This window comes from Octopus bimaculoides, chromosome 1, assembly GCF_046866305.1.
Source record: "Octopus bimaculoides isolate indiv1 chromosome 1, ASM4686630v1, whole genome shotgun sequence".
NCBI lineage: Eukaryota > Metazoa > Mollusca > Cephalopoda > Octopoda > Octopodidae > Octopus > Octopus bimaculoides.
In genome coordinates, this window is record NC_142928.1 from 156,562,535 (window position 1) to 156,588,748 (window position 26,214).

At 34.0% G+C, this 26,214-nt stretch overlaps 1 protein-coding gene across 3 annotated transcripts in view; it reads right to left on the reverse strand.

Moving 5' to 3' along the window:
• The window catches only part of LOC106868434 (uncharacterized), a 377,561-nt gene that overhangs the window by 179,517 nt on the left and 171,830 nt on the right, over positions 1 to 26,214 (reverse strand). For all 3 annotated transcript variants that reach the window (XR_016243814.1, XM_014913697.3, XM_014913696.3), the window contains 2 exons: positions 23,515 to 23,688; positions 16,887 to 16,952 (listed from right to left, as the gene is read on the reverse strand). Coding sequence is in view for 2 of the 3 variants with exons in the window: in XM_014913697.3 (XP_014769183.1) it covers positions 16,887 to 16,952; positions 23,515 to 23,688 (240 nt within the window). In the remaining variant the exon portion in view is untranslated. The remainder of the gene's footprint in view (positions 1 to 16,886; positions 16,953 to 23,514; positions 23,689 to 26,214) is intronic.

Below are 26,214 nucleotides of genomic sequence, written 5' to 3' on the forward strand. Positions count from 1 at the left end.
TACCTGTTTTCCAATAAAGGTTTTTTTTTTAATTCTACAAGTGTTTGAAAGCACAGAATGACCAATCATATTGCCAATAATGTAAACATCATTCATCACTTCACTCAAGCGAAGCCATGGGCTGTCAATATCCATGCACTTTTTCTCTTTACACACACACAAACACATATACATATAAATACACATACACAACAAGCTAACCAGTTTCAATGAAACAAATTCATATAGACCCAGGCCTATAGTAGAATATGCTTACCAAAAATGCTACTGAAATTGCTCTATATATAGTGATTTTATGAAACATATATGTGTGTATACATGCATGCAGTCATACATAAAAATCACATGATTGTTAAGATTTCAGTACAAACAAGTAGGTAAAAAAAAGGGGGGACTCCCTAATGAAAATAGAGTGTCAAAATTTTTATTGCAAAGGTAACTTCAAATTTCATTACTTTGAGTTTCATGTCTCTGATCTTCAAAAATCAATTTGAGGAAATTGAAAACTTTAAATAAGAATAACTGATGTCACAAGGATAACATTATATCTTCTGCATTGCTGGAATGTTGTGTCCCTGAAAATCTTGCTACAACATGAAATTTCCTAACACAAAATATATTTCCTATTGACATTCATATAACATGGGAACCAATGAAAATAGATTTTGAATGACAGAATTCCATGTTATGGCAAAATTCTCAGAGACGCAATGTTTCCCTAATGCAGAGGATGCTTGGATTCAGATAGGCAAATAAAATGAAGTCATAAGGAGTTAGAAATTTTTGAGAAAATATGAAATATTTTTCTTTTTTGAACAGTGAATCTTGAAGCACCAGCCTTTGACTTTTTCTATCCAAGGATTTTCTTAACCCAATGTTTACATGCTATTATTTATAGCTTTATCTGCTTCGAGAGTCATTGTTCCTAAAATGGAAGTCTTTGCCTGAAAGCATGTGTAAAAATAAATACAAAAAATACTTGATTGAATACATATGCAAAGACAACAAATTAACTTAAAACAAATAAATAAAATAATAATAGAATTTGAGAATGAATGACATCTTGTGAATGGTTTTACCCTAAAATAATTGCAATTTGTATGATTGAATTTTACTATTATTTCTGCATTTTATTTTTAGTCATTTGATTTTAGTTAGTTGATTTTTATCATTGGATATGCATCAAATCAAATATTTTCTATTTTTTAAAATTTTATCTTTAAACATGAATCCAATCAAATGTGTCCTTTTTGCTTTCATTATGTGAATATTTTTATTAACGGTTTCCTGTATCATTCCTTAAATTTTGTTTGAAGATTGGAAGACTTGAAACTCAGAAACAAGTTTCAGCTTTTATAAAGATACATATGTACACACACACATGCAACATAATAAATATGCTTACCAAAAATGTTACTGAAATTGCTCTGTATATAGTGATTTTATGAAACATATATGTGTGTGTACATGCATGCAGTCATACATAAAAATCACCTGATTGTTAAGATTTCGGTACAAACAAGTAAGTAAAAGAGTGGGGACATTAAATGTATGGACAGGCTGAAACAGAATTACTCACTTTTGCCAGCTTGGTGGACTAGAGCAAAGTGAAATGAAGTGTTTTACTCAAGAACACAACACATTGCCCAGTCCAGGATATATGTTATATATATATAATTACAATTTGACTCAGCTTCACTTTACTTAAAATTTCATGGGTGTAGGACATATCCATTTTACCAGATTTTGGAGGTAGAGCAGAGAGAATTTAAAAGAAATTTAAAATGGTTTCTAGGCATTTAGGCCTTCATTGGTCAGTTCAGCTCATGTTGTTTTTTAGGTCGATGTCATGCAGTCAGCATGCTGGTGCACTTTGTTAGCATTCAGCAACACCAGTTCCTGATATTGGATACCACATATGGTGGGGTAGATAAGACATTGACATCAATCAACTTATTAATCATCCTTATGTAGAGTGTAGTACTTTGGTAACGACAGTTATCATATGGGTTGGGTGACCAGTTTAACAGTGTAAGATTACAAATGAGTTCACATGACTGACATGAGTTGGCTGCAATCTCTACAGATAGCAGGAATAATATATCCTGCCATTGTGTTAGCCAGTTAGGCATAGTATGATATGTTAGGGTTATCAGCAGCCAAAGACTTGAAGTTCATAAGCACATTGATACCACTGGTGACAACAGTAAGATAGTTTATTGTTCCTATTGACAGATACTATAGGCTGGTAGGGTATATGCAGTTTCTTACTTTGGCAATTACAAGTTACAGATGAGTAATGAATGGCCTTGTTAAGGATGCTCCTTGTAATACTGGGGAAATCATTTCACTAGTTCTGAAGAATCCTGTCCCTTCACCTAAAGGAGTGTATGTGAAGCTGAATCAAACTGTTATTAAATAAATGTATCTCCAACCAAATATATTCAGTACTGCTTTCCTTCATATGTCCACACACACTCTCTATATATTTATATCAGTAATACTTTTTACTACGGAGACAATATGTTAATTGGCAGAGCACAATAATGCATACATTTACATCTCTTCTGATAACAATGTTTCATTAAGTCAAAGATTTTTATGATAATGAGACAAACATTAGATTGAGGTTATGAAAAAAAATTGTTCACTTGTTGAGACAGATTTTTATAGCCATCTGCCCTTCTTATTGATGACTGCTATCTGTTTTCAAGTAAGGTAGTATTTCCCCATGGCCAGACGTACTGTTACAGATGATTGAAAATAACTTTAGGTGTTTTTGTTATTTAGTTCTTGGTTACCTGTAATTAAACACATCTAAAATCAAAGAATTCCAGCCATGGCCACCTTGTCTTAGTTTCAGACAATATATTCAGGACCACATTTATCAATGTGTTATTACCTTTTAAGATGGAAAAGTGTAATTTTCAAGATATTTGGCTGTTAGTTCTACATTAAACGATCATATACAGGCTCCCCTGTATATGAGTAATATTTTGGATAGAACTTGAACACAAAATGATAAGATCCCAGAGCTCATTGTCTGGTGAACTGCATGGCAAGCTCAATAGTGCAGGTGGAAAAAAAAAGGCACCCAGTCCACACTCTGAAGTGGTTGGCATTAAGAAAGGAATCCATCAGTAAAAAACATGCCAATGTAAACATTGGAGCCCAATGCAATCTTTGGATACATCAGATCCTGTTAAACCATTCAACTCATGCCAGTATGAAACATGGCGAATAAAAGATGATGATGATGGTGATGTAAAGAAGATAAGTTATTTATAGCATTTGTGATTTCTTTTGCCTAGAATCAAAGCATTCTTTATAAATAAAGTAAATATAGTCGATTAAAGTGACTGCAAAATTTTTTGGCACTTATTTTATTGAATCATCATTGCCTCATCTTCAACTTCTTCATAAGTTTCCATTAGGATCAAACCACAATATAACATGTTATGCACTCGATAATGGCCAATATACTACCACCGTTGGTGTCTGTCCATGACAAGATCAGTAGCTTCATTAAATCTAATGGTTATATCATTATTAAATCTTATGGTTATGTCATCATTAAATTGTAAAATGTATATCCTTCGTAAATCTCTGATACAATAAGGCTTTGTAGTAATTTCTATAATTCAAAAGAGTGGTTCGTCATATATTTGGTTTTCTCAGTGTGTCTCATCAAAATTAATCTTTTTGAATGTAAATGCTATCATTTGAAAAAGTTGTGCACTCAGTTGTTCATAAATTTATTCTTTGTATAAAATGAACTCCAGGGGAAAATTATAAAAGAGAATGACATCCAGTAGCTATTGTCTCTGCTGGCGTTTTTGTTATTGCCAGGAATGGCTGTGTGGTTAAGAAGTTCAAGTTCCAACTAGATGGTTTCAGGTTCAGTCCTACAGCATGGCACCTTGTGTGTCTTCCATAACCCTGAGTCAACCAAAGCCTTATGAGTGGATTTGGTAAATGGAAACTGAAAGAAGTTCACCATGTGTGTGTGTGTGTGTGTGTGTGTGTGTGTGTGTGTGTGTGTATGAGTATGTGTGTGTGTGAGTGAGTGAGAAAGAGAGAAAGAAAGAGAGAGAGGGGAAGGGAGTGCATGTGTTTTTGTCTCCTTCTCTTGACATTGCATAAGAGTTCTAAATGAATGTCACTATCATACAAGCACTGCCATTCTTTTCCAGTGTTCTGTAAAACATGTTCAACCATAGGGAAATATTACCTTAGAAGCAGGTGAGGTTTGATGACAGGAAGGGCATCAGGCCATAGAAAATCTGCCTTGATAAAAACTCCATCTACCCATGCATGCATGGAAAAAGTGGATGTTAAAATGATGGTGACGATGGTAGTGAGCTCAATCCTATACAACAGAACTACTGTAATGCAAGCTTTGAAGATTATTATTCCAATTCTACAGGGTGTCAACAAAGTCTGGGTACATGGGGATTAACACATACTTTAAGAAATTACTATTTCTTATATTTAATTGTTTATGTTATGATTTTATTTACTCCATGTATCCACATGGAGATTAACACATACTTTAAGAAATTATTATTTCTTAAATTCAATTGTTTATGTTATGATAATATTTACTCTATGTACCCAGACCTTGTGGACACCCTGTATTACTATCTGATCCAAATACAATAAAAATAGTGTTATGTAACTAGTGTTTTTGTCTAAAAGTATTTCCACTTTCTGTCATGTCACATCCAAAGAAACAAAAATCTGTGATAATACGAAGTCGAGTTTTTGAGACAGTAGTATGTACAACTGTGAAGTTCAGGTCACCAAACATACATTAGTTTGGTTTTAATTCATTGATTTTGAGAACCACTTTTACAAATGTGGTTTTAATACTTATGAGGTGTTTGTGAGCTGCTAAGGTGTTATTGCTGTAGAAGAATAAAGAGCAGAGTCGATTTCTACCTTACTGACAAAATTTAAAGTAAAAAGTATGAAGACACCAGATGAAATAACAAAGAATATATAAAGACCAGACTATCAGGACATTCGTGATGATCTTTGATGGCAAAAATAACTTAAATTTTGCATGCTATGTATATTTTAATGTTTTGAGAAGGGCTCTTCTTCAGAGAGAAAAATGAATTGCCCAAAATGTTAGAATCCACATTTTCCCAATATAATATGAATAGATAACAAAAGATTTAGTTTAGTTCCCTATTAATTTAAGCAAGAGTGGGAACTCTTTTTCGTACCAGGAGTGAATTGCAAGTGAATTGCAATAAGAACCTGGATTGACATCTGTGCAGAGAAAAACAAAATTTTAATATTACAAATTCATGAGTATGAATGTGATCATGCTAAGCAGCATTAATTAAAATGCTACAATGCATTAATTCGCAAGACAATTATAATACTTTAAATATAATAACACCAAAGATGCCAAAGAGTCTAATGTTTTAAATGTAATGAAACTTCTTACACTACAACTTAATGAAAATGTTAATTCTACTCTGAAATACTCAGAGAAATTATTACACTGATAGATAATGCAGTATTTCTTGGTTGTTGGTTTGTAAAATTAGTGAAGTACATAAGTTGTTCTTGATTAAATTTGATGCTGTCAAACATTTTCACATTAGTAAATAATAGAAAATAGTGATAAAATTTTCAATGTGTGATATCTCAAAAGTGGGTATTTTCCATTATCTCCATATGATTTATAACATTCCAATTTAATAGATAAACTATTAAATTTGGATATGAAAGTACTACCTAGTTGTAAATTACCTCAAGTGTAAGGAACCAAGGACTTGATCTGGCATTGCACTGAAAAGAATTTTGCATATTCATAGCTTGAGCCCATAGTTATGTAAATTTCAAAGCCTTTTTTAAAATTAATCCAAAAGATTGAAACAATCTACTCTACACTCTACTGGTAATTCTGATTTCTGTTATATTTTATTTATTTATTTTTAGCATTGGAAAATATACAATACAGTTTGTTTTCAGATGATATTAAAACAATTACAGCATGATTCGATGTTCTTAATATTGACATAAACCTTCTTGTAATTTCAAACTTGGATAATTTATTTGGTAAATAATATCCATAAAAAAATCCAAGTTATATAACCATTTTTGGTTCTTTAATGCCATACTGGCAATGCCTTTGAAATTCATGAAACGTTTCACTTCATCTTGCAGGTCCTAACAGCACTAGAAATTATACCCTTTGCTTAATCAGCAAAAATCACAATAATACAAAAATCACCATCCACTTCAATTTCCTTCAACTCTTCTTTAAGACCTTTGATCTCTGTTGCTGAAATCCATGTCTTTTATTGAATCAATACAATGTCTTATCACTTTCATTGCATTGTTCATTCTTAAAGAATGCGCATAGAAATTTTATAGGTGAATATGAAACTGATATTCTATTCAAGTTTTAGAATAAAGTTTATGGTTCTCCAGTTCTGTCTAGATTAAAGTTGTCTGTAACTATGCCATTAAGTTTTTACATTTAATATTTTGGGTAAGTTGCCAGCACCAAAACCACTTTTTCTCTCCAAGTGTTCCTGACATCTACGACATATTTGAGGTCTGCTGTTTGTAACTAGATATCAAGAGAGGGTTGATCAATGTATGCCATTCTGGGTCATCTGACATGAGAATTTCCATAGCTTGGGACCTACAAAAAGAGTTCATTCACTAAGACATCTTTGCTTTGGTAGCAATGACCAGCATATCTCGTACTCTCCTCTCAAATGAGTGATGATATGTTGGGGATATTTTCATAAGGCTCATCTTTTCTTGGGTGCTGTTTCCATAATTTGTTGAGGAGAGCATGCAATGTATGTGTGTAGATCCCATTAAGCTTATTTTCTATCCTTTTCATCAGAACACATGCTGATGAACTGTAAAGAACTGATCCTACTCTGACTATATAGAATTCCCTTTTCATTGCCAGAAGGCAATGCAGACTTCCCAGATTATTCTTAATTTGTCCACTGTGGAAATCCTTTATTGTCGATTGGATCTCATAAAAAACGTTCTTCACCTTTGCATTGATTTTAAAGCAAGCAAATCTTGTGTTGTAGAATTTACAATTATCCCTCAATATATATATAGCCAACTTTATTGTATATACTGTTTTTGTTGTCTCATGATGTCACAGCTACAGGTAAGAAATAAAATATAAATTTTGATATTGCTTGTTTCAATGATACTTAGATATTATTAGCATCAGCCATGTCTTTTATGCACACACACACACACACACTTGCCCATAGTATCTGATGAGAGGAATGTGTCCTACATGCCCATGAACTTTAAGCAATGTGGAACTGAGTCAAACTGTTATTAAAAACTTAAATATATAGGCACAGGTGTGGCTGTTTGGTAAGAAGCTTGCTTCCCAACTACATGGTTCAGGGTTCAGTTACACTGTGTGACACCTTGAGCAAGTGTCTTCTACTATTGCCTTGGGCCACCAACCCTTGTGAGTGGATTTGGTAGACAGAAACTGAAAGAAGCCCATCATATATATATATATATATATATATATATATATAAATATGTATATGCTTGTGTGTGTCTGTGTTTGTTCCCCCATCATTACTTGACAACTGATGCTTGTGTATTTACATCCTTGTAACTTAGTGGTTCAGCAAAAGAGAATGATAGGATAAGTACTGGGCATACAAAGAATAAGTCCTGGGGTCGATTTCTTCAACTAAAACCCTTTAAGGCAGTGCTCCAGCATGGCTGCTGTCAAATAACTGAAACAAGTAAAAGAGTATATCTAATTCCTACCAAATGTGTCAAGAGCTACTTTATTTCATTTGTTCACTCACACACATGCATGTGTGTGTGTATGTATGTATGTATGTATGTATGTATGTGTGTGTGTGTGTGTGTGTTTATGTATTTGTTTATCAATGCTACCCCTGGAGGTGAAGTTGCATACTTTTTAGGAAAACTTCAGATAAGATGAATTTATGGATTAAAGTAGTAGAAAGATCATGGACCCCCATAAAATCCCTGATCTGCAGAGCATACCCATTTGAAAGAACCCCCTGTACAGATAGGAGCTGTATAGTGTGTAGAGTAAACCCACAGATAAACTGTAAAACTAGGAACATAGTCTATAGCACACGATGTACAGAGGTTCAGTGCAGAAACAGAATGAGGACCTACATTGGAGAGACAGCAAGTAGCATAGCTGAACTGATAAGTGAACAATGGCAGGAACTGAAGGAGGAGAAAAGCTCATCAGTACTCTACCAACTTGCTCAATTAGAACATAGAGGCTTGGTTGACAACATAGATGTTAGGATATTGTCGACACATAGAACAGACATGACACTCAGAGAGATTACAAAAGTCATACACATTAGACCGAGCTTCAACCGAAAATGTGAATGGAGAAATAACACACCACATATTACACTACATCATGCAATCTGACGACTAAAGACAGAATGAAGAAAAATAGATGGCACTGGTACTAATAGTGTAGTATACAAACTATTGTACATGCACACAAGACACACATTTACATACTAAAGACAAGAAGAAAGGGACGATAAGAAATAAAATGAAAAATAAAATAGATAGATAAATAAAAGATACAAGCACAACCAGTGTAAAATGCAAACCCATATACATGCACATAGGACACATACTAACACACGCACACATAAACACATGAGAAACATACTACAGAAAGATAAAATGGAATAAGTAGGACAAGAGGAGACACATGGGACAGAGAATCACTGATGAGGTCACAAAATGTGTGACAAAAGAACTTTGACATACGTATAAACTAAAAATAATATGAATAAAAACTAAAATGGAGGTTGAATAAATAGTGTGTGTGATTAATTAGCAAACTGACAAAGACAAAAACAAAATGGCCATCCCCAAGTATAACACACACACACACACACACACGCAAACATACACAATAATGTAGCTAAAAAGGGACAGGGGATGGAGTGGTACAGACTGTAGCCATTTTGATCAAAATTTTTTTATCAAGTATGATATACATATGGTCAGAAACTTCTTCCATGATAAAGTAATATTCTAAAACAATCTGACCTTTTCTGGAGTTAAAATTTTGTTCAATAGTAACTGTACACTCATTAACAAATTTGTCTTTGATGTGTGGCTTTGCTTTATTTGTAATTAGATCACACTCTTCATAGCTGTCTTTGTTATGGAAATATTTCATTAATATGTATTTTGAAAACATTTTGCTGATTGCATAAAAATTACTTTAAAAATGTTCTCTCAAACCTTCTGTCTGTCTCTCTTTTTAATTTTGATTTTTCTAGAGTAAAATACACCAGTGGCTTCTTGCAGTCATCTACTCGTTTATTTACAGGATTTCTGCTAGTTTCTTGCTCTGCAGAGCTTACTCTTGAGCTACAAAGGTTACTGAATCCTTAGGTGGGAGTTGGGGACTGATTCACAAGGTATCAGTGCTTGTCCACCTTGGTAGGGCTATGTGATACACATTTAACGGTCTGCTCTTCTGTAAGTGTTGTATACCTTAACCATAGTATCATTTTCTGCCACTTGACCCCTAACTGTGACCTTTGACAGATGATGTCATCACGAGTCAGAACTAACCTAGGAAAACTCCTGAATTTTTAATCTGGAGCCTCATTATTGGAGGTAGCTGAAATGCCAAGACTCTTTCAGTTTTTCATATTGTTTAGGCTTAGTCAAGTAGTGACATCCAAGACTTCTTATTATAAACTGTAAATAAAAATTTGTTTTCACGAATAAGACACACTTTTATTTGCATTCATGAAAATAATAATGATTATTTGACTTGTTTTTCATCAAAGAACTTTTGCTGACAACTCATTTTCTCTAATTAGTACACTTTGATGTTCCTTACAATAGAGATTTAAAGTATTTAATAAAATATGAAAATGTTACTTGTACTTAAAATCACTGCACTTACTTTGTAATGATGCAATCAACAGCTAACCTAGACAAAAACAGAATCAAAATTCACACTGAATATTTATCATTAATAATAAGCATGACCTTCAAACGTTGAGCCTCACAGAGGCAATGACAAGACCTGGCAAACCAAGTCAGATCGTTGTCGTGGCTGATGTCAGTGTCACATAACTGACCCATTTAAAAGCACCCTTCAATCGTTGGGTGATATGCTGTGCTTCTGAAGACCTGTTGAACTGTGTGAAATTGTAGTCATGGCTGATGCCAATGCAGCCTGACTGGCACGTAAAAAACACCATTTGAGCATGGCTGATGTCAGTGCCACCTAACTGGCACCTGTGCTAGTGGTATGTAAAAAGCACCATTTGAGTATGATGGATGCCACTGCTGCCTGACTGGCACACATGCTGGTGGCACGTAAAAGGCACTATTCGAGTGTGGCCAATGTCACTTCCACCTGACTGGTACCCGTGCCGGTGGCACATAAAAAGCACCATTTTAGCATGGCTGATGCCAGTGCCGCCTAACTGGTACCCATGCCAGTGGCATGTAAAAAGCACCATTTGAGTGTGGCCAATACCAGTGTCACCCGACTGGCACCCATGCTGGTGGCATGTAAAAAGCACCATTCAAGCATGCCAGTGCTGCCTGACTGGTATGTAAAAAGCACCATTTAAATGTGACCAATGCCAGTGCTGTCTAACTAACTCCTGGAAAAAGGACTGAGATATGTAGTGCATTGCTGTACTCAAGAAGACCCGTCTACCACAGCAGAACTGATATCCAAAAACCAAGGAGAAAAGCCACATAAAAAGTACCTAGTCCACTTTGTAAAGTGGTTGTCATTAGGAAGAGCAATCAATTATGGAACCTGGTGCAGCCCCTGGCCTTGCCAGCTCCTGTCAAGCTGTCCAATTCATGCCAGCATGGGAAACAGATGTTAAATGATGATGATGATGATGATGATGATGAAGAATAAGCATGCATGTCGATTAAGAAGTTTGCTTCCCAACCACATGGTTTCGAGTTCACTTCCATTGCATAGCATCTTGGACAAAAGTTTTCTATTATTACTTAGGGCCAGCAAGAGCCTTGTGAGTAAATTTGAAAGATGGAGACTGAAAGAAACCTATCATATATGAATGTGTGTGTGTGTGTGTGTGTGTGTGTGTGTGTGTGTATGTGTGTGTGTGTGTGTGTGTGTGTGTGTGTGTGTGTGTGTGTGTGTTTCTCTTTTTCTTGCCATCATATAAAGGTTGTAAATGGGTATCACTGTTATACAATTGATGTCATTAATTTCCAATGAAAACATGTCTGGTCATGGGGAAATATTACCTTGCTTGGAAACCAAAAACATTTGGGCACAGGAAAGGCATCTGGCCATAGAAAATCTACTTCAATGAATTTCATCTGACCCATGCAAGCATAGAAAAACTAGACATTAAAATGGCAATGATGATGATGACGATGATGATGATGAATGCCTAATGAGGCAGACTAAATGCCAGGAAGTGGAGAGGGAGGTTAGGTTGGAGAGGGAAGAATAATACTGAATGCTAATAAAGGTGTGGCTAATACATCACTAATTTGTACGTATTCTGCTTCATAATTACTGTCACAAAATGATCATTACAACTAGCAGAAATTTGTTTATGCCTTACGGAATGTTGGAAAAACAAATTATATTTAATTACAATTTGAATTTTAAAAATTAAACCGCTTACTTTTTTTTATTTACATATATATAGTCTTTTTTTGTTAGTTTATATGGGTTTTTAATGAAATTTGCCTGCGGTTAGTTTAAAATTTGAATGTAAGCAAACTTTTATTCACAGCTGATGCTCTTCCCCCAATACTCTAAGGCAGTGGTTCTCAACCATTTTTTACCTATAGCCTCCTTTGATTACTATTTCATTCGAGTGGACTCCCATAGCCATTCAATGTTTAACTCTTTAGCATTTAAACTGGTCATATTCAGGCAAAATATTCTGCCTGTTTTATGTTCAAACTGGCCATATCCAGCCTCTCTGGTCTACCCTACAATGTCATCCTAAAAATAAACAATCACATCATTGAAATCTCAAAGCCACAAGATAATGCATGATTAATTCAAAACAATGTGAATAAATAAACATTAAATTTGACAGAATAATCTGAATGCTAAAGGGTTAAAGACTAGCTTTATAGATATTTTTTCAAAATTCCTATTTTGTTTTCCTCACTTCAACATGTGTAGGTTGAAGAATGTAAAATGTTAGAGAAAGAAATCTTGCTGCTTCTTGTAATAAATACAAGAAACAGTAAGACATTTTCATGGACCCTTACCCCAGATGAGAACCACTGCTCTAAGGCGTACACTACTTTTTTATTTATAATAGTTATAATGCAATATGAAGTCAAAAGATTGATAGGACCCTACAACTCTACTTAATGAAAAATAGTTAATAGTGTATTGAATACTGGACATTTATAATTCATTTCATTTAGCTAAGATAAAAATAAGGGTAACTTCATCCAAAGTCAAATTTCTTCCATGACACATCAATAAATGACATCAGAAATTTTCTCACTTTACAATACAAGTCATATTATCAGAAGTTCAAACAGCTCTGTGTAAATTACTAAGTAGTTCAGAAGTTAACCAGAGTAATAGAGAAGTATATTTTTCTACTTTGTGTCTATTGTGAAAAGACATAAATATAAAACTTGATAGCACTCCAGCTTTTATTTTTCACATGGGACCTATATTTCAAAAAATTAAGTTAGTAGTTCAGTTATATTTAGTGCCTACATGGAAAAATATTAAATTTACAGCCTTCTGTTACAACTTACACAAAATTACAGTAGGCAAAAATAATTTGTTTCAATACAATTTTTAAGTAGAAAGAGATGATGATTGAAAGTTGGCAATCAATAATGAGTTACTTCTCTGATTTGTTGAGAATTGTAACATAAGATGTGTTTAGTTTAGTGAGGGAAGAAGAAATGAACAAAAAGAATCTAATGTAAGCTATATATCATGGATTAGAAAAAAAGAACATTGTGCTTCAGTTAGTAAAAATGATGTTGTGGTGATGGTCAAGAGTTGAATACATACCAAAATTTGTATTGTTCCTTGAAGTAAAACTCATTTATCTGCTTAACTTAACTCCTTCCAACAATTTCTTTGCATATATTCAAATTTTTACAAGTAACATTTCATGTAAGGCAAAGTTTCATAAAAATAGAAAACCCCTTCAACCACTAGTAGATGCTTAACTATCTCCTGTCTCTATGAAATCATCATCCTTGGTAATTCCAAAGCTCTGATGGAACTCATACATCTTTCACTAATGTAGGGATGAAATCATTTGTTATTCTGAACTGTCTACATTTAGTTTGTATTCAAGCCTATCTGTACCCTTGACCAATACAATTCAAACATCCTTGACTTCTTTCTCAATTCCAATATCAATTTTCACCTCGTCATCATTTTTCTGTCTCTATCAGATCATTTGGCTACTTTCAATCAAGGTAATTCACTTCACAACTTTCTTCTGTACAACAATCTAACAACACACACACACATGCATGTACACACACATGTATGCATGCATGCACACACATGTGCGTGCACACACACACACACACAAACTTCTCATACTTCAGTTCAAATAAACAGTCAGAATTGTATCAGTGACATGCTAACTACATCATGACAGCAAATGTGCTTCGTCTATGACCTATTTGAAATACCTGTATGAATAATTAATACAATTTTCCTAGGCTTTTCTTTTCACATCACTCATACAATTAAATCTTATAATCCCAAACCCCAAAATGGCTCAGCTGTAGCTACACAAGAAAAGAACACAATATCTTGAAAAAGTCTATCACCATTACAGAACAGGAAGGATTTACTCACCAACATTATGTCTGCAAGACATGTCACAAGAAAATTAATATACCTTTGTGCACTGCTCAAATAGCAAGTTCTTTTGTTTCTCAAATTGCTGCCAAGTTTTTGTCTGATCTCATAGCAAAATAATTTCCACTAACTTAGTTATATCTTCCCACCCCTCAATCCTTAACCAATGTCATTCTGTAAGCAGTGTGGCTTTTGCTAAAACCGTTCAAGTATTGTCTGCTTTGCTGCGATAAAACTTTTCCTAAACTCTGCTTTCTCACCCCCACCTGTTTTACTGCCAAGTATATGCAGTTGTCAAATGTGAAAACTCCAAGTAATCCAACCCCAAAATGGTGACCAGTAAAGACAGTGCCTTTTCCATCATTCTTAAACTCTTAGCTCTGTCTCTTTTTATGCAGCTTTTCCTCAATTTGTAGATATATACAATGATGTGTCTCATTTCCAAGAGAAGCACTTTTCTGACACTGTCATCTATTGATGTATCATTTTTATTTTCAGTACCTTGAATAAGATGGAAAGAATTACAACAACCAAATCCTTCATTACCTTGAAACACATACACAAACTCTTTTTCATTGATCCCCATTATTGTTTCAGCAGTTTCAGATTTATAGGAATTTATCTCTTTTTGCCATTCATTGGTGGTATTTTTTCCTTGAAAACTTCAATGGAAGCAATGTTATTGCCCTTGACATGAGAAAATCCTTTTGGCTATGTCTGACATGAGAAATTAAGTTGTACACTTGAGAGTGCCACCTACTGTTTTGTATTTTTAATCCAAAATTTACTTCCAGGCATCAAAATATGCACACACGTCACTCTCTGACTCACATCTTACCAACTCTGGCGCATCCAAGTTTTGGTTATGTCTCTCTTAATTAAAGATCTGTTTTGATTAAATAAAAGCACATTCCTATGCAAATGAGACCAGCTTCCACTGTTTATCAATCTTCTGTTGATAAGCATCACCCAAACACAATCTAGACATCTCACCCTAGATATGCACTGCTTCCATGTGAGTTGAAATGTAATCTCCAGTGACAACATTACAACTTAGTATCTACTTTGATTACATATGCTAATACAGCAGTTTTGCATGTTTCTTCCATAAATACAAACAACACACAACTAAAACACTCAATGTCATTACAAATCCTAGCCTCACAATATTCAATGAGTTCTCATGATGACCTCACATTGCTAATTTTGCAACTCCAAAGCAAGGCTTACTCTTCAGGAACCAGAAAATACTTTGGTTCTGATCAGCTACTGACCCTTGAAAAAGCTGAAATAAGATTCATACTGAATTACTACTCAAATATCTGGATAGTACAGCAGCTCCACTACAGCCATTACTGAATGTATTAAAAAATGCTATTACTAGGGGCTCATTCACTGGTATACTACAACCAGTATATCATATATACACTGTTACAGCTCCCAACTCCATACATTTTGGACAGTCAATACTCTTCAGGAGAAGCAAACTGCATACCACTTCCACTCTCACTCATCCAATACATCTGCTTCTTCTCTCAAGTGAACCTTAGAACCCAATATTAAACATGCAATGAAAGATGTCTACAAATTTGATTCTTAAATGGGAATCTAACAAAAGATATGATTACACAGAATTTGTTTACTGAATGTTTTTTTTTTAACATTTCTGCTAAACTGTCAAATTTTACTGTTAGAAGAGTTTTTAACCCAAGGCAGTCCTTGTTTTGGTCATACTTAAAATCTTGATTCATTCCATATGCACATGCCTGTTGAATGTGTTTTCCATTCCACAAAACACAATTTAACAACCGCAACTTAGAGATCAGGGATTCATTTGTTTGCAAGGCATATTCTCTTTCAAAAAGTCAACTGATTACAGCCACTGATTATAAATATTGTATCAAAGAATTCTGGTAAAATTACAACACTATGCATCTAATAAAAATATCAAAGTCTTCTAAGAAGTTAAGCATATATGTCTTGTTATTGTTTAGAAAAAAATTGTGTTAAAATGTACTTAAGAAATTTCATAGAATAGAGATGAAAGAAATTCAGTCAGTAACAACCTTGTACAAATAGTGCAGAAACTGAGATTTGAGGAAGTTGACATAGTTGACATTCAGGATTTATTATTACAAGCTGATAATGAAACCCTCATCTATGAAAAGCTTAAGGAGTCAACAAAGTTTCATGTATCTTGTTGAGATTGTGAAGAAGAAAATGCTTCACAACTGATTTTAACAGCAGAGATCTTATCTAAAAGCCTTAGTGAAATAACTTGTGCTTTAGAGTAACTTACAGAAAATGATCCAAATTTTGAACAAAGCATGAAAGTTAAAACATCTGAAACGGCAGGAGAGAATGGGTAAAGAGAAAAATTAGAGTTTCATAGGTGAATAAGTCAACTATTGATGTTCTTTTTCATAAAAATAAAAATCTAACAGAAATAGTAGTACCATATGTTTTACTGTTTCATAATTTTTATAACTTACATAAAGTAAAGTAAGTATATATATATATATATCTTTGATTAAATTAGTAATAATTTTGTTCAAAGAAATGTGTGTTTGTGTGTGTGTATGTGTGTGTGTGTGTGTGTGTGTGTGCGTGCATGTGAGTGTGTGTAAGTGTAGGTCTACTGTATTTTAAATAAAAAAATTTCTAATAATTAAAAGAACTTATCTACTTAAAAATTATATTTGACTGTTTTACGTTCATCTGAAAATGAAGTTTCTGATAGTGAGATGAAAAAAAAATGGAACCTAGTTTTGTTAAGCAAGGTATTGGTGAGTGAGAGAGAGAGAGAGAGAGAGAGAGAGAGAGAGAGAGAGAGAGAGAGAGAGAGAGAGAGAGAGAGAGGGAGAAAGAGAGAGAGAGAGAGGGAGAGAGAGAGAGAGAGAGTGTGTGTGTGTGTGTGTGTGTGTGGTGTAAGAGAGAAGGAAGAAGAGAGAAGAAAAGAGTGGAACAGGAGAGAGAGGGAGAAAGAGATTTGTAGACATGCTAATTTCTAGTAACTTACTTGTTTAATAAGCATCTTTACATGATCAATATTGCCATAGGATGCTGCTCTGTGAAGTGCTGTTCTCTGAAGAAGAAAAAGCAGAAGAAAAAAAATAACAGAAACAATGAATTAAAAGAATATATATTCAGAGGCAGTATATATTTTCTTTACTGTATTGTAACACTTTTATATCAAAATGAATGAAATGAAAGTGGTAACCATTAACATTTTAATATCTCCGATCATCTTAGGTATATTTTAATAAAGCAACATAAGAACAAACAAATCTCTGAAATTACAATAAAGTGCATTTATGCTTTGATACATTGGCATTTAGCCACTTCCATTAATGGTATATAATATATAAACAATGTTGCCAACACTAATAAAGTGTGTTCTTATATAACAGTCTACATAATTGTAGAACCTGCAATTTTTTTTTTATTTTCAGTTTAACAAGGCAATAAATATTAATTTAATGAAAAAAATTATTGGTGGTTATTTTATGATAGAAATTTGTATATATTATCTCTGTACAAAGAATTTATGTTCTATTTCAACCAATATAGATATTTGATCTAGTTTGTTGATGGAGACTAGCAATAATATTATCACTTACTGGAACAAAACCAGAATTTATCAATCAATAACTTTAGTGTCGCTTAATTGGAATTCTCAGGGGAGCAACAGGCAATGTTCGTGAAGTAGAATTCTAACAAAAGGCAACAAGTCATTAAAAATTTATAAAAATTTACAATATTTAAAAAGAAGCAAATGAAAAAAATAACTGACAGAAAAAGATAACAGGCTTAGCAGTATTCCACTGATTGGATCATTTCAGTTATGCATTATGGATATTTGAGAAAGTTGACAAGTAATTGATCAGCTGCAGGAAATCAATATCTGAAGCAACAAATCAATTTAGGTAATTATTCACAGCTAATAACTTCAGTGTTAGAAATTAGGATAAGAAAAAAACATGAAGCAGTTTTTCTGTTCTTCAGTCCTGTCCTAATATTGAGTGACCTAAGCAGATTATATGTACACAAATATGTAATTCTTCGTAAAATGGTCAAAAAGCAGCAAAATTTGTTAACTTTCTAAGCATGTAAACATTTTTTTTTGTTTTGGTGAAAAATTTGTGAAATTAAAAATATATGAAAAATATAAAATAAACATGGCTTTCGCTGGTTCATTATCATCAATTATTACAGCACCAAATCACAAGTATGAGAAAAAACTTTTCAAAGGACTTCATCAAATTGATTGGGTTTACTCTCCTACATTTTTCATTCAATAACACACACAAAAAAAAGAAAAGCTTTTTGGCTATATTTTTCAAAGTATTCATTCTATAACAGCAGCTAATAACAAATTTACTATTAAAGGAAAAAAAAACAAAACAATTCTCTTCACTCCATGACTGCACCTTTTGGCCACAATCCAAAATGTATGTCAGCTAAATTATGTGCTTCTGTTGTTTCAAAACTCACCAATCCTAATACATTACTATTCTGTCAGTAATAGCTGTACTTGTTCTTGTTTCCAACAGCATGTTATTTCATATGAACTATAACACAATAAACAATATACACCACCCGACTTTTCAACAGCAACATTAGATGTAATTTAGATATGAATTTGCAGCTCATACAACAAAAGCCCATATTGTCTGGCAATATGTCATGCTTAATTTTTACAAGCATACAACTTATTTTTTCTTTCTTTTCTTTTACTTGCTGAGTCTGGAGGAAGGGGCAGTACCCATGATTTTTGCATGTCCTCCAGGATCAGTATGCCTGATGTCATTAATATTCCTTTTAAACTATTGCTTGTCAACAGCTACAGGGAAAAATATGAGCAAGAAGATACCAAAGGACCAATGCTCTGGTCAGAAAGGATTCAACATAGAAGTTACTGTGGACACAACAATGTTGACAAGAGGTGAAATGAAGAATGGGACAAGGAGTGCCTGAATGGTGGAAGTATGAATCCAACCAGCTCTGAGGAACAGAGGCCAATAGGGTTGTGATAGAAAAGGTAAAGGAGATAACATAACTGTGTGTCAGAAGCTGATGTGCGTCCATTAGTGGTTGGTCAAGATGTCTGCTTGCATAGCAGTAGTAATATCACAGATGAATGAGTAATATTCCATAGTGAAGCTTACATAATCCTTGTAGGGTGTCAAAAGCTGCTGGGAGCCAAAACATTTTCTGGTCCTGAAGAGAAGGCCAGTTTTTGGGATGTAGTCCTAATTATGGTAAGCAAATGCTTATGCCAGGAGAGAAATTCTTGGTGACAATGGGGCCTAGAATCTGAAGTGACCATGAGGACTCCAACTGAATGCTGCTAATGTTCAGTGGAGTTGTATGATATGACAGTATTTTCTTGATAGCAGTAATGTTTGAGCTTTTTTGTTGTGAAAAGAGAAGCAGTGTGGGCATGGCTCCACTGGAGGATGCTATCATGGTCTTCATTTATAGAGTCAATGCAGTTGTTGCATGTAGTGTGTCTAGATTGTAAATGGATGATGCATAGCTGGAAAAAGTTAGGAAGGAATGAAGAGCCATGTCATGTGTGTAAGAGTGGGCATTGCTGGAGTGGGAAGGGGGTCATTGGTGTATCAAGGGAAAAGTGTGGAGGAACAAAAACCAAAGCTTGAGGAGTTGACAGAGAGTAGAATAGAAAGACCTTCATCAACATATGCTACGATGACATGATTAGATAGAAAGCTACTAATCCAAGAGATGGGAGATGGGTGGATTCAGTAGATGAATAGTTTTCATAGCAGATTTGCACAAAAGATATAGTTGAAAGCTTTGCTGCTGTTTAGAGCAACAACATTGCTTTCATTGAACTTATCTAAAGTGAGAGTTCGTTGATGAGTGACTTATGAAAGTAGGTATCCAGTGAGTCTGGTTCTGTGGAAGCTATACTAGTGGTCATTGTGGAGAAAAAGAGATTAAAGGCATTGCAAAATGTTATAATTAATGGCTGTCCTCTAGCCTTAGCAATGTTAAAGGTGAAAGCATTAATAAAACCGTAGTTGGTAGGGTCAGAGAGACTTCCTTTGTATGGAATGGCACACACTAGGGTGTGCTTCCAAATGTCAAAATTATGTCCCTTACAGAGGGACTTGAACCTAAGACATTCAAATGAAAAGCCTAATGTTTTATTGACTGAGCTGTGCGGATGGACAAAACCAACTACTCTAGTTGACAGCATTAGAGGATATTATTCATCAATTCAGAATCAAATTCTCATTCTTTTAATCATTATTAGTCTGCGATTCATTAAGAAAGAACATTTAAGCCTTTAATCATTAACATTTATATATTAATACTAGCAGAGGCACCCGGCGTTGCCCGGGAATGAAATTGTTGCTTATATACTGGAAGAAAAAAAGCAAAATATATTGTATAGAAATTTGAGGACATTCTGTAGATGTACTCTCAGATAAATGATGGCTGGGCGTCTCTCATGAATGGGAAAATTGAAGATGCGCTAGAAAGCCTCATTGGTACTTGGAAACTTTTACGAAAATTAAAATGGGGATTAAATGAAAAAATGATTTACGTGAATATCCTCACAAGAGTAACTGAAATAATTGGCGATTGTGGACCCCCCCCCCCCCCCCGCACGCACGCACGCACGTATACACACACACACATACACACACAGAGTATCACACAGATGAAATGGACGTGTGTGTGTGTGTGAGACAGAGAGAGAGAGAGAGAGAATGATAGAGAGGTTTGTTGTCATGTATACGTACATGCATAAATATGCATACATCTTTGTATGTGTGTGTGTGTGTGCGTGTGTATGAGAGAGAGAGAGAGTAAATACTACATACACACTGCTCTCTCACTCTGTCTCACACACACACATGCACACATACATCTAAAAATGATGGATGCATATGACAACACACCTCTTGATTCACTCACACTCTGTTGGCGATCTTTCGATACCAATCCTCCTTTTTGCTTCAGCGTTTGTTTCCATCAATTTGGCAATTTCCGTAAGGGAAGAGGGAAAGGACGAAAGCGGGAAAGGACGTTAGTCAGCGACAGCACTGATCTGTTAGGTAGCAGACAGCAGGGTTAGGGTTAAGGGAGTGTGAGAGAGAAAGCGAGAGATAAGTGACATGTGTTTTTAAGGGAGTGTGAAAGAGATAGAGAGAGAAAGCAAGAGAAAGCGAGAGATAACTGGCATGTGTTACGTCAATACCAGAAGCTGGCATTGAGGAACCTTTTTAAAGAAGTGAATCATAAATATAAAGCAATATTTTTTATTTTTAATGTAAAAAATCAAATAAAGAGCCTAACATTTATCCAAGGTCAAATTATTCATGCATCACAAGTATGGAAGTAAATAGTGAAGCCGTTTTCACATGATAAGCGATTACACACACATCTCTGTTTTATATATAGTATAGATATCATCATTAAACTATGGTTTTTCCATTTATGTAACTGATATTACAACTGCTACTACCCATTTGAACATGCTTCCATCAATATTGAAATTGTTCTTTGTATCTGTTTTTTTCAACTCATACACTTTCTTAGGTCTGTTATAAAACATACACAAGCTTTTCTTTTCAAAACTGAAATATTCTTTTATTTACAAGTCAAACATTTCTATTAATTAATAACCTTATTTTAAATGGTTTTTGTATCTGGTTTGCATGACTCTTTATGTGAATTTGCATGCTGAAGCAAATTTTGTTGTGTCTAGGGAGAGTCATTATTGCCTATATAATTAACACATGCACTGGTTCAATTCCACTCCTTTATTATTAGCCAATTGGTTAAATATCCAATTAAATAATCGATCATTTAATTTGTTTTGTTTTTGTTTGTCAAAGCTCTTTCATTGCTACTTGTGACCCTTTCAATGACTATTGACTTAGTCCATTATAGAGGCTGTATTTGTCTGTTTGAGATCTTATTGTGTGTGTGCATACCAGCTTGTGCATGTGTTTGTGCATGTATGTATGTAGTCTGCATATTCATGTGTTTGTGTGCATGCTTGTGAATTTATTTGTGTATATATGTGTGTCAGTGTGTCATTGAAAAGGTTGCAAATAACAATGAAAGAGCTTTGACAAGCAAAACAAAAACTTAATACTTGCTTAGTTAGTTGGATGGGTGGAGGCGCAATGGCCCAGTGAGTGGACTCGTGGTCATAGGATCGCGGTTTCGATTCCCAAACTGGGCGTTGTGAGTGTTTATTGAGCGAAAACACCTAAAGCTCCACGAGGCTCTGGCAGGGGATGGTGGCGAACCCTGCTGTACTCTTCCACCACAACTTTCTCTCACTCTTACTTCCTGTTTCTGTTGTGCCTGTAATTCAAAGGGTCAGCCTTGTCACACTGTGTCACGCTGAATATCCCTGAGAACTACGTTAAGGGTACATGTGTCTGTGGAGTGCTCAGCCACTTGCACGTTAATTTCACGAGCAGGCTGTTCCGTTGATCGGATCAATTGGAACCCTCAACGTCATAAGTGATGGAGTGCCAACAACAACAGTTAGTTGGATCTTTAACCAATTGACTAATAACAAACGAGTGGAATTGAACCAGTGTGTGTGTGTTAATAATATTGGCATAATGACTCTCCCTAGACACAACAAAACTTATCTTAAATATGATATGGAAAGCAATAAAGATTCCAACACTTCCACCCAATTAGAGCTTACAGAGTTTACTTAATAAATAGCATTTTTATTTTTGGATGAATATCAAGGGTAGCCTCAGAAAATAAACAGACCTAACAGATTTATTTTTCATTATAACACCTTGAACATTTTGAAATAAATAATAAACAGTTGACTTTTGCCTCACACTTTATAATCCTCAGTGGAATATTTACTATGATACAACAAAGACGTGATGAGATATTCTGAAGGAACAGAACAATCAAAGTAGAGTTTAGACTTCTCAATAATACAAGGCAACACATTTCTAGATACAAAGCCTGACATTAGCTAATACCTTGTTATGATAAAATATATTTTTATTAAAATATGTATTTTGAGGAAAATGAATAAAATGCTCACTGAAGTTCAAATAAGCAATGTGAAAAATTCCCTTCTAGTTCAATTTTATTGCTTTATTTCTCAATATGCTCTGCTTGATATGTGCTGTTCTTTTCTATAAGTTGCCACACATGCAATAGTCTTACAAATAAATTACCATGTGAATGTGTATATAAGTATTGACAACTATATTGCCTTAACTCATAATTCAAATACATTTCAGTCAACGTAGTCAACAGTGAAAACACAAAGATCATAAGACAGATTTACACTCTGCTACACATTATCACTTAGCACCTTACAGCTAGACTTCATCTGCTACTTTATACTATAGTATTAAAAAGATTTAAACAACAGCTCAAAAGTCCACAACCGGACCCAAACTGAACTGAATAAAATGTAAATACTATGTTTGATTAAATTTGATACAAATCAACTATTATTAGTGTTATTTGATAAATGATACATGTAATTAGACAATATGAATATAGAAGCTTTAAAAAACTTTGTAGCCTTAGTGGAGATATAATTTATTAATAGCAATAGAATGCAGACATGCAGCACATTCATCTTTCAAAGTTTTCAATTCTCTCAACTTTACCTTGTATTTATCTTGATCATCTATTTCCCCAGGTGTCAATTGTTTTAGTAAAAGTGTCAGACTCTTTAAAGACTTGTGCCTGGTGCATAAATGCATCGCAGTTTGACCTTCATTGTCTTTCTCACGGCAGTTTGCATTTCTTGATAAGAGTAATTTCAATAGACGAAAATTACCCTAATAAAAATAAAAAAAGAAAAGAAAGCATTCATTTTTCTGAAATCTATCAATAGACAACAGTCAATACATTAACAGACAGACAGACAGACACACACACACACTAAATGAATCACATGAAATATTATAATATATTTACAATAACAATAATTAGGAGTTACAGCAAGCTGAATGGCAGACTGTCTACTGAAAGGTTAGTAGTTTGTAGACATGACTAAAACTACAAACTCTTATATTTTTATGACTGAAACATTTAACACTGAATAACCCAGTCTGTTTAGCTGCCAGTAGAAACCATAGTTAAGGTATAGCTCAATCCTATACAAGCATCAGAAGCACAGCCAAGTGAATGCTTCCAGAGTATATCACCTGATACCAGAAGACTATCTAGTCTATATTAAAACTTTTATTTACTTTTCAAAAACTTCATTTCACTAAATGATTAATTGAATACAATGAAACCTTATACAAAAGCTCATTTCTTGACCACTCAATCTTTATGTCTACAAATTTAACACATAAATACATCTGGTTTGTATTGCTATTCAAGATCACACAGTTAAATCATTTGAATTTTCAGACATTCTTTTCAGAATTTCTTCCGACATTCAACTTCGTTTCTTTGAATAGAAGTAGAAACTAAGAAGTGAGAACAACATCAATTTAGTTCTGCCTAAACAGTGACACATAAGAATAGAATATTCCAGTAACATTAAGATAACAGTAATTTGTTGCTTTCAGTGACTTTTCAATACTCAGAACAGTGGGAAGCCAAATACACCATCAGGTTTCATTTGTTTATTGTGCCTAGTTTGGCCCTCATTGTGATGGATTCAAATAATGTTGGAATCAAATCTTTCTTTAATGTAGCAGGAGTTGATAAAATAAGCGTCCATAATATTCTAGGGATCAATACATATCACTCTAAATAAAATTGGCCCTGTGCCTTGGACAGAGAAAATAAACATTTTCTAGTACAACAAGGAAATTGAAAAAAATGTTTGCTTATATTTTCTTTTCTTCCTGTTCATGAAAGCCAATCCAGCATGTAATACAGTGACATTAAACCAATAGCAATAATGATGATACTGATGATGATGATGTTGGTGATGCTGGTAACAATGATGATGATAATGGTGGTGGTGGTGGTGGTGCTGCTGCTGCTGCTGATAATTGTTAAAACTAATCTTTAATGTACCTGTAGAAATATGCCCTGGGTGGCAGTTTTAAAGATTTACATTTTGAAACAAAAAACAGTGAATCAACTCCACCTAATTAGCAAAGCACTGCATTCGATTCTATCTTGCAAATGAAATTCACCTCAACTGTTGTGTAAAATATATCAACAAATAAATTTCACAATGGACATGAATCAAATCTAAAATTAACAACTGTGAAATTGGCACTCAGCATGTGATCCTTAATACAAGATTGGCAAAACCAATAAAGGATATTGAATGGAAAATAAATTAATATAATGTTCAACAGTTATTAACTGTGTTTTAAATCAGTAGTCACACTTTGATCAATATACAATATATAACTCTAAAAAATATCATTTTCACCATTTTTCCCCTCTCTAATATTGACAACATCAAGGTTAGGTTGACAATGATGGTGGTGATGCTGATGATGATAATGGCAATGACAGTGGTGGGGAAGAGAATGACAAAGAGGTGGAGGGAGGTTGTGTCTGTACTGATGTGGTTGATAACAATAACTTTCTCTTTGACAACATAAAAATACCTATAAGTTTGTCTTTAAGATAAAACTAAGTTAGAAATTAAGTTGTGGAATGTGTTCTATAACAAACATCAAAGTTAATAATTGATTTCTTAATTCTTATATAAACTTTCCCTGATAACAGGTTTATTTATTTACTTTCATGAATCAAAGTGTGTATTTATATATAAACATTATACATACATACATACATACATATATAAATATAAAACCAGACAAAAAAAAGGCATTTTGCAACAAAAGCAAACACGAACGAATAAAGATATGTGAACAAAAATGTTAAGGAAAAGTATGACACATAAACATTGATGGAAATTGCTAAAATAATTAAAAAAACATACGGCATTAAGAAAAAAGAAAAAGTAAAATATGAAAAAATGTGAAGTTATATTGTAGAAAAGGGTAAGAAAGATATAAAACTGTATGCATGAAGCTTCATTTTGCCAGGTTTTATTAAAAAATGTATGGTAATGCAGTCAGAATGATTTCATTGACAGACACATACCAACCCCTAAAATGTTGGCTTTTTATTAAGCGCAAAAGAAATCAATATTTATTTATACATTTTCTTTGACAAGACAAGTGATGGTAACTAACCGAGTGACAATGTTCATTCTTGTGGATTAGACAATTAAAAGAATGAACATTTCGAACAAGTTTTTGCATCCTGACAGTCCCAGTGACAGATTTTCTTTGCACTATTGTGTATCAGTCAGTGTTGTTTATAAGGAGGAAACTCTTCAAGACTGGCAATCCGCCATGTTGCCACATAGCTGAAATTCT